Below are 10866 nucleotides of genomic sequence, written 5' to 3'. Positions count from 1 at the left end.
CGTAACAGAGGATATAATGGGGGAAAAAAGGGGGTAATATAGGGGGGAAAGGCACTAAAAAAAGGGGGAAATGGGGGGAAAAGAGGGGGGAAAGGGGGAAAAAGTGGGGGTGAAAGGGGTTAAAGTGGGGGTAGTAAATCTTCGGTATAAATGCATTAGTTTTTAGCCCATCAATAGATGGCGCTAAAAACTAAAAAGGACTTGGTTTGCCCAAGCCTAAAAAACAAAACGATAAGAGTTTTTTCCAGTTGACTGAAGCGCGGATATTTTATTTTTCTATATATTTTTAAAGACAATCTGTATTTTACTACTCTTTAATTCAATCTCCTGATTTTACTAGTAATGGATTTATTTCCTATAAATTAATTGAAATAAAATAACTTATCTCAGATTTTTCAACAACAATTCCATTTTCGTAAAAATTTTATCATGAAAAATCTGAGAAAAGTAATTTTTTATTTCAATTAATTTATAGGAAATAAATCCATTACCAGTAAAATGAGGAGATTGAATTAAATTCTAAAGAGTAGTAAAAAACGGATTGTCTTTAAAATTATATAGAAAAATAAAATATCCGCGCTTCAATAAACTGGAAAAAACTCTTATCGTTTTGTTTTTTAGGCTTGGGCTTTTTATATAATATCTGTTCCTTCAGTCTGCATTTGTAATTATCTATTATAAAACAATTTATTGCCTGAAATGCGAAATTTTCCACTTCTAGGACGAGGTTAAAAATGGTTCTACAGTTCTACTAATTCTTATAAGATACGGCTCACAATTCGTTTTAGAACCCGAGCTTTATAGTCAACTTCAAAACCAACATCGTGCCACGATTTTTAAACTATCAAAGCCGTATCTTTTACAGTCCACTTTACGATTGCAATTATCCATGCCATTGCGTTCACTGTTCTTGTACGTTTACAGTGAGGGGCACCGTGGCCAGTTATTTTAATTAAAATACCTAGTCCACAGGTCTAGTTTTAAAAAAATCCTTATTTCCAATACTGATCCATCTATCCTTCAAGTTTTTACAATCACCCATTTCATACACTCACTCAATAGTCTGCATGGATTTATAATAGAAGCTTACACTTCCTTGATATTTCACTCACCTTAAAACGCGCACAACATTTATTCCTCGTCTGAAATTGGACCAGCCTGGCACGCGCGTTTGTGACGTAGAATTTGAGGCAAATTCAGAGGGGGGGTTGAAGTTTTTCACGTTATCGAGTTCTAATTTTTAATAGCGCGCGCGAAATAGTTTTTAAAAAAGCGCACGCGCGCCGAAACAAAAAGTTTGCCTCAATTTCTACGTCATCAGCCCCCCCCCCAAGTCCCCACCCGCGCAAATGTTTATGACATAAATGTGTTTAAAATCAAAATGCCTTACTGAAGGCTACAGTGAAATATCCATGAAGCGTAAGCTTCCATTATAAATCCATGGCCTAAGTAAGGCAACTTAAGCCTTGGTCGAAACTAACATCTAAAATATAAATTAAAAAGGTATCTTAAGGATAGAATTTCAACCGAGACACATAATTAAACGAAAATTAGACCGGCCAGAGAAATTTTTAATAAATATAGTGTTATATTTATTGAAAAATATCAAGTTAAAGTTTCAAGGCGGTGAAATGGCAATCGTCTACTGTAGAGTGATGAACAATTAACGTCGTCTGCTGTAGAAAAGTCTTTTGAGGTACTGTAACCGTAAAATTTAAAACTAGGAAAAGGGGCCTAACTTCACGATCCACAAAGATATTTAAATTAAAACAAGAAAACTAAGAAGTTCCCAGGTTTCCCGTTGAAAGGTCTTATTGACCACAACTTTATATTTACCAAGTAGTCCATCGTTGCAGGAAGAATAACGCAGATGTATATCAAAAATTACTTGAATTTATTTATAACAATGAACACGTCTGTGCTTGTCGCGTTACAAAAATTGAATGCCCTTTAGCAGGCGGCGGCGGGGTTTTTTTATCCCCGCCAACATTTAGTTTTTTATCTTTTACAAAGAGCTAGTGGCGCTTAAGGCGCCACTTGTGAGAAATATTGTAACTGAGAAAATAGAGGAAGCAGACGACTTCGGAGGAATGTGGAGGTCGTCGTTACATCCCCCCCCGGAAAAAGTCGTCTGCTTTATGACGAGTCGGATTCTGGCGCGTCTCGCTGCTCCGGCGATCTTCTGGCGGCTGAGGCCGCGCTTTCCGTCTTGGTCCGCTGGCGGCGGCGGGCCTTATAGGCCTCGCTCCGCTTGGGCCGTGGCTTATAGCAGTTCTTTTCATGGTGTCGTCCCACCTGGCAACGGCGACACAGGGTGTATCGCTCGTCCGGGACCATATTTTGCGGCGCGGCGCTGGTTTGGTGTTCCGTGGAAACCACGGGTGGTGGCGGTGTCGCCGCGGAAGTTCCCTGGCCGCTATCCGGGGTGGTGGTCGCATGAACATCCGTGGCTATCACAGGGCGGGAAAAGAGGAAACCGAGCCCTCGACCTCGTCCCTGACCAGGAGGAGAGGCGGACAAGATGTCTGCCACTGGCGACACCCGACCAAAATCGGATGGGCGGACCCGTAGTTTGGGAACGGCAGGAGCGGCGGCACCTGGTGGAGGTGCGGCGGTAGCCTGAGCTGGTGCGGCGGCTGCCATGAAGGCCGCCGCAAGATGTTCGGGAGGCAGCCAGTTCCGGGCCGCCTCGTACTGTTCGATGACCTCCTTTGGATTGATCAGGTCGGCTTGAACCTCTTCGTGGTGAAGCGGAATGGGGTCGGTCTGGACCTCTTCGTGGTGAAGCGGAATGGGGTCGGTCTGGACCTCTTCGTGGTGAAGCGGAATGAGCCGGTCTGGACCTCTTCGTGGTGAAGCGGAATGGGGTCGGTCTGGACCTCTGCGGCGGAAGTATCTGCCGCCGCGACGATAGAACCTCGAGGAGAGGCGTCCAGGGCAAGGGCTACGCGCGGCGCGAACAGTAGACCCTCGCACCGTAGGCAAGGGCAGATCATCGCTCTAAGCAGGCGTAGACCGGCGATATCCAAAATTAACGGGCCGCTCCTCCTGAAATACGATAGGTGACAGCGCAGCGTAGGTGTCCTCTTCCACGCGCGAAATCCTGAGTACCGGGGACTGGGCCACGAGGAGGTCAGCAGGGGCGCCTGGCCAACGTTGGTGGAAAGCTTGTATCTGCCACCTCTGCAGGCGAGTCCCTTGGCGGCGCCTTAGCAGCCGCAGTGCCCCGTGAGAAACGAGGGAAAAAGGTGCCGACAACATTACGGTTGCCGGAACCTGGCTGGCATAATATGGGGCGTCATTCGTCTTGATCTTGATTACGAAAGTTCCCATCGGTCCCTGGAACAGTCTTGGAAATAAGGATTTTTTTGAAACTAGTCCTCGGGACCAGTGACCCCCAGCGTCTACAATATTCAACTGGTTTTTGGGACCAGTGATCCCCAGCGTCTACAATATTCAACTGGTTTTTGGGACCAGTGACCCCCAGCGTCTACAATATTCAACTGGTTTTTGGGACCAGTGACCCTATCCCTTATTTATTTTTTACTAATCCTATTGAAAAATTAAGGGAGTATTTCGTTGACGCACAGACCCATTCGATCGGGCTATAGATGCAAAATTATGTCAAAAATCAGAGTTTACTCTTAACATTTCCGTCATTAGTGGGAACACCGTTTTTTGGTCCTAATTTTGAAAATACTGGTTGAAATCTCTTGAAATTTTAATGAGATTTGCAAAATAATGTGTGGTATTTTTGTGCAAAGTTTTTTCTCTTACAAAGCTTTTTCTAACAACATTAAAACGAAAATTAACCATAATTTAATGGCTTAGTATCAAACAGTTTAAATTTGTTTCCTTCAGTATCACTGGTTCGAGTCTCTTGAAATTTTAGTGAAAGGCATATTGAAAGGTTTTAAATTATCGTGGAAAATTTGGAACTTTTAAAACGAATAGTCCTTTTCCTAAAATTTTCCTAAGCGACTAAATAGGTTGTAGGATTATGCACAAGCACAATTTTAATGAATTTTTTGGAAGTGAATTGTTTCTTTGAAAACTTAGAAAACTTTGCATCATAACTTAAAACCGTTCTATGTGCCTCTCACTAAAATTTCAAGAGATTCGAACAAGTGAAACGGAAAAACTTATTAAACCGTTCCAAGACCAAGCCCTTTAAGTAGGGCTAATTTTCGTTCTAATATTTATACAAAAAAACTATAGAAGGGAAACTTTTTAAAATTTCCAAAACATAGCAAACGCTGTTTTGCACATTAAAATTTCAAGAGGTTTGCACCAGTAGTTTCAAAATTAGGGCAAAATAACTGTGTTCCTCCCATAGCCGGTCATGTTAAAAGCTGGCTCCTTGGATTTTTCGAGCGAAAAAGCCCATAATTACCAACACGCGCTTTTACATAGGAAAAAATTGTGTGAAGCCAAAGCGTGATCGAGTGGCTGTGGTTGTAGCAAGGAAGGCAACCTAGGCAAGAATGAGAAAATGTCAAGGCTAGGAGACTATATCCATGGAGTAGAAATTTATAATGACTAGAATTTTTAAACTGGTCCCTCCTGAATTTTCATAAAAATTCTCAATTAATAAACTGGTCCCAAGGACCAGTAACCCCCGGATTTTGAATAAAAAAACTGGTCCGAGCAATTAATAAACTGGTTTTTGACCTGTGGACCTGTGCTATTTCCAAGACTGCTAACCGGGTTAACCCTAGGTTTTTTATGCTGTATTTACCGTGTACGCTTCCAATTTGATGTAAAAAATGGCATACCTATTCAAATTATTAACGTGTTGAAATAAAGATAGTGCTTTACACCCTGTGAAAAGATCGAAAAGTTCAAAATACTACTGGTAAGATGACAAAAAGTTTAATATGTTTTCCCTACGGCAGTTAAAAGAGTCGTGGTGTACGTTAGCGCAGTTTAAATATTTGTTACCAACAGTGGATTTTGTTAATTCATAAATATAAGTAACAGTGGTGCTGATTAATCCAGGAGGACAGTGTCGTTATGTAATTTAATTAGTCAAATAATTTCCATGTTTACATCAGCGCAGATTTTTCCAACGTAACCACGTCAGCAACGGAGGGTTACGTTGTTCGCTATCTCCACAGTTCACATTGCCGTTTGTTTATTCGTCTAAATTGCTATGAATTGTTTAGGTATTTAATTTAATTACTATTATTGAAGCCAAAGTTGCTAAACTATAGAATCACATCATTCATTAACATATGTTATAGATGATCTTTATGTTACCGCAAATTTAGCATATGTTATAGATGATCTTTATGTTACCGCAAATTTAGCATGTGGTATGATAAAAATTTAACACATTGTGTTGGCAAGAATGAAAAACTCTTCTAAAATTTACAATTAAGGTGATTTGAAACTCATTTTATAAGCTAAATCAACACTGCCAAACCTCAATCCTTCATTAATTTCAACTTAATTATGTATAATTAACGTGAATTTAAACATGAAATATACACATTTGGATGAGAACTCGAGTAACTTTGAAATAAAATACTTAATTAAGATTAAAACTGCACAAGCTGTTAGTATAGCCCCATGTTTTCTATCTCATACTTAGTTAATTTAAATTATCTTTAAAGTACATTAATAGGCGCGAAATTCGAAAGTTTAAGGTAAAATAAGATTCAAAACCCACTAAAAATTGCAATAAAGGTTAAGTATATATTGAAAGTCATTTATAACCTAAATGTACACTGCCAAAACACAATCCTACGTTAATTTTAAATCAATTAAATATAATTATCGTGAAATTAAACCAAAAATACTCATTTTTTGGATTAAAAGCTCAAATAACTTTTAAATAAACTGTTTAATTAAGATTAAAACTACCCAAGCCGTTGGTAAATCCTAATGTTTTCTATTTCACACTTCAGTTAATTTTAACTATGTTTAAAGTACATTAATTGGCGCGAAATTCAAAAGTTTAGGGTAAAATAATTACTTTGGCAAAAATGTTAAACTGCACAAAACGTTCCAATTAGGGTAAAAAATTCCAATAAATTATACTTTTAAGCTTAATCGACTCTCCCGAACTGCGCTCAAATTAAGATTAAAACTCAAGATTTTCGCACAGCCACAGATGTTTCCTATTTCACTTTCGAATTAAATTAATTCATCATTAAAATACATCAAAAGCGCATACATATTTTAGAGTAATTGCAATTAAAGTTAATATTTCATTGAAACTTGTATTATAAACTAAATCTACACTAGATAAACCGTTAAATTAAACTTAATCAAGTATAATTAATGTGAAATTAACCCAAAACACGAATGTTTTTGGTAAATTCATGGATACCTTATAATTTAACTAACAAATTATAATTAAAACTACACTTATCTTTCACTCAGCCTCCATTTTCCTGTTTAATTCTTACACTTAAAAAATTTAAAATCATTTTTCCCATATTGAAAAGAGAGCCATTGAAAAGGCGCGAAATTTAAAAGTGTTTTGGGAGGAGGGGGCGGGGGTACAGTTTGTGTGCTTTTTTAACAGGAGTATTGTTACAATTGTAACACTACAGACCTTGTATTTCTAATGGAACCGGCAATACCGCAACGCTGAGCCGAAAAACCAGGATGGTAATTGTTTGGACCTATCGGGTGAGGACATTGGAGCACCAAAAACATACCGCGGTGTCACTTGTTGAACGTTAAAGCGACCTTCATCACTTTAAATCCCATGACCTGCTCAATCTGGCAATCTTTGAAAACTCAACTTTGAGGTACTTCCGGTCCCTTTTCATATACAGGGTCTTCAGTGTAGGAGCTAAGTAGTAGAATTACAGTAGTTAGTCTCGTTTCCTAGCAAAATGCCAACCTATTCCAACCAGGACAAATTGGACAGCACGTTTATTTTGGGTGAAGGTCGCAGTAACGTACAACTAAAGGCAGTGCTTTATGTCGAACGGTTTCCACACCGACAACATCCGGTGCGAAGCACCTTTTCCGACACTGGCGAGCACCTTCGTGATTTCGGTAGTGCAAGATCGTGAAGAGACTGTATAGTCAGTAATGAGGATAGAGATTTTGACATCGTAGCACGTTTTGAAGCCAATTCATGCTAATAGTAGAGCGGTGGAACAAGAAGTTGCACTAAGCCATTCTACTGTTTGTGCCAGTTTACAAGGGCATCATTACTGGCATTATCATACCCCCTACATCAAGCCTTAACGGACGAGGATTTCCCAAGACGGCAATACCATAAGTCTTACCATGCGTCATGAGTTTACTGCTTGCAAATGTATTGCAAGACATGGACAGTCGTCTGGAAGATTGCCTAAACCACAATGGTAGAAACGTCGAATATTTACGTTGAGGTGTTTACCAAACAGTTAAGAGGTTGCAATTTGAGGCCCACGTTCTAAGACTAATCGTAGGACAGTGCTTTAAAATATTTTGTTGCATTCTCCAGTATTCTTTTTGTACCTTGTCACTCGTTGTCACTTGCATACAATAAAACATGAATTCTAAACATTTATTTACACCCTGTATAATTTAGTATGACATCACCCGTTGGCAGTATTGGGGGTTGTACATAAAGGAAGCTGTTGGTCTGATCTCGACACCACTGTATACGTATACAGTGTACCAAACAAATATTTTTCTTCCATATTTCAAATACCGTCGTTTTTAAGCTTCTTTCATAAATAAAGTGCAACATTATATGCTTATCGAAATCAATGTTATTGGATATAAGTTAAATGTAATTAACGATACTGAAGTACTTCTTTAAGCAATTAGAATTAGATCAACCCCAAATGTATGACGGTAAAGCAAACATAATTATTCAAAATTTAATTACATTAAGACTGAAGTAACAGATATTATAAAAAAACGTCTTGGTTTGGACCAAGGCCGAAAAAACAAACGATATGTGTGAGGTTTATCAATTGGCTGAAGTTTCAGATATTGCAATTTTTTTAGTTATTTTTATCAATTTAATCCTTAATCAATATTAAATTCAATCAACTGCTTTTACTGTTAATCGATCTAGTCCCTCTAAATTAATTGAAAAAATTACATATCTACGCTTTTTCAAGAACAATTACATTTTCCGAAAACATTTTATCATGAAATTAATTATTTTGAAGGGATTTCGTGTAAGCACTTGACGGACATAGTTTTAATTGTTGCTGGCTTGACAAATTTTCAAGTTTGCATCAAAAAAAAAACTTAAATCGGTAAGTTGCTAAGAAGACTGATGTTAAAAAAAATATGATAATTTAAATTTATTTTGTTCAGACTAGTTAATAAACGAATGCCGTATACTTAAGACAAAGCAACATCGTTTATCCTGTGTGGTTTTTGTTAGTAAGTAGCTATCTGTAGCACTGGAAAAATATGATATCGGTATAAATATAACCAAAGGTATAGGTAAAGATTACATAAAAAGAAATACGTTTCAGTACCAATGGCTTTTGTATTCATTTCCATTCATTACCAGTTAAACGAAGAAGGTCACACTTAACTTAACCCCCCCCCCAAGAAAGTATAAAGTACGAAGATGAAAATTGCAGTGCAACCTTTCTTTCACAGTCGCGACATTAGAAATGTAGCATTTCGATATACGAAATTAAATGTATGAATTCGTGCAACACCCTGGTTTGGCATCCACTATTAAATATTTACATCTTCCTTTCGAATTATGTCAAAGTTCGCTTGGTCTTTTTAGACAGAGTATTTCAAATATTCATTATTGATCCCTCAACACGTACTCCCTTCAAAATAATTAATTTCATGATAAAATGTTTTCGGAAAATGTAATTGTTCTTGAAAAAGCGTAGATATGTAATTTTTTCAATTAATTTAGAGGGACTAGATCGATTAACAGTAAAAGCAGTTGATTGAATTTAATATTGATTAAGGATTAAATTGATAAAAATAACTAAAAAAATTGCAATATCTGAAACTTCAGCCAATTGATAAACCTCACACATATCGTTTGTTTTTTCGGCCTTGGTCCAAACCAAGACGTTTTTTTATAATTGATTCATGAGCCAATTTGAATTTGACTGAAATTTTCGCAGCGGCATTCCCGCTGTTTTCAAGATATCTTTTGCTTCTTTGGCGAGTTTGAGAGCTTTCTCTTCGTCTGAAGCTCCGCCTACCAAGTCATCGAAATACAAGAAATTTTTCAAAAGCTCGTAGGTCTCGGGAAACTTCTCTTTATATTTCTCAAGGTGGTGTCTTATAGTGGCCGCAAGCAAGTACGGGCTCGAAGTCAGACCGAACAAAACACGTGTCATTCTCAATATTTCGATTTCTAATTTGTTTGGATCCAGTTCTCTGTTTTTTACCCATAAAAATCTCGTGACATCTCGGTCATCAGGAGAAATACTGACTTGAAGAAACGCTTTCTCAATGTCGGCGGTGAAAGCTGTCTGGTTTTTCCTAAATTTTATGAGCAATCCGAGTAAATCTACATTGAGGGCGGGTCCCGTATGTAGACAATCATTTAAAGACGGGTAATTAGGATTATGGGAAGATCCATCAAAGACCACTCTGAGTTTGGTGGTTAGTCTTTTCTCGTCGATAACTTCCCGATGAGGAAGATAAAACGTCTTGTTAACAATTCCCAATCCTTCTGCTTTCTCTACTATTCCCTTCTCCAAATAATTATCGATGACCTCGGAATAGTCATGAAACAATTTTGGATTTCTCCTGAACTTGTTCAGTTGACCTTCAAATCTTCTTCTCGCTTGTGAGAAATTGTCATCAAGATTTTTTCTCTCTTTCTTCCAAGGGAGACAAACCGTGTATCGTTCTCCGTCATATTTTATCGTTGAATCGAATTCTCTCTGTACCTCCTCCTCTCTAATTAGTTCATCCTCATTCTTCTCGATAATTCCTAATGATTCTAGATTCCAAAATGCTTTCATATTTTCTGACAACAAATCATCTTCTCGTTTCGCTTGTTCGACCAAAGAAGAGAAAACGCACACGTTGTATATTCCGTGTGAATCGGACTTCGTTTCTATTTCCGTATCCTTCCCATGGATCGTCCATCCGAGTATAGTGTCTAGAGCCATGAGGGAGGGACTAATTCTTTCGCTTAAACCGCTTGAAATCTTCCAGTAATAGTCCGCTCCTATCAAGAGGGATATTTCTTCACACGTAGAAAAATAATTATCGGGTGGAGTTTCTGCTAAGTTCTGTGATATATTTCCTAATGTTACTTTATGTAAGTTCCCCCCTGAACTTTATACATGTTCCCTTGCTTCTCAGAACTGGATACAACCCCAATAAAGAAGCATTCCGTACCTAGCGTTCTAGAGTGAGAGTCGTTCCTTTATTTACTTAGCTAAAGAATGTAACAAGTTCCAACCTTTCTCACTTGAAAACTTCACTAAATCGTCTCTGGGAATTCCAGGAATATTCCCGCTCAATTTGGGTGATACAATAGCTTCTAAATGTATAGCTGATGAGTCGAAGAGACTTCTTAATGACAATTGTACTCTAGGACGCTCAATTTTCTTATTTCTACCCTCGAAAACAGTTAGATTTAGTGACTCTTTTCCGACAACAGGTAAATCCAATTTTTGACATATTTCGCTCGATATGTATGTTCGATGGCTACCATCGTCGAGAAGACATCTAACATAGACTTCCCGATCTCCATGACTAATTCTCCCCCATGCGGTTCGCAAATAAATTTGTGAAGGTTTCTCATCTTTCTTGGACCCAATAGTCGAGAGGTTCGATACAGTATCCTTGGCTTCTTTGGACTCTTCGGATATTTCTTCATCCTTCTCTTTGCTTTCAATAGTATCCGGATAATTTTCTTCACAAATTACATGGGAATGGCATCGACCACAAAATTTGCACGAT

At 38.1% G+C, this 10866-nt stretch overlaps 1 protein-coding gene across 1 annotated transcript; it reads right to left on the bottom strand.

Moving 5' to 3' along the window:
• Positions 1-9017: 9017 nt before the first annotated feature.
• LOC149640141 (uncharacterized) lies at positions 9018-10067 on the bottom strand. The gene has a single exon (XM_089850639.1). The coding sequence runs from the start codon at positions 10065-10067 to the stop codon at positions 9018-9020; it is 1050 nt and encodes a 349-aa protein (XP_089706765.1).
• Between the last annotated feature and the right edge of the window lie 799 nt (positions 10068-10866).

The sequence above is a fragment of the Phalangium opilio genome, unplaced genomic scaffold (genome assembly GCF_054372755.1).
Source record: "Phalangium opilio isolate 3A_F unplaced genomic scaffold, DU_Popi_V2 ptg000093l_1, whole genome shotgun sequence".
NCBI classification, from domain to species: domain Eukaryota; kingdom Metazoa; phylum Arthropoda; class Arachnida; order Opiliones; family Phalangiidae; genus Phalangium; species Phalangium opilio.
Note: the sequence above shows the minus strand (reverse complement) of the source record. Positions and strands in the feature narration are given on the sequence as shown.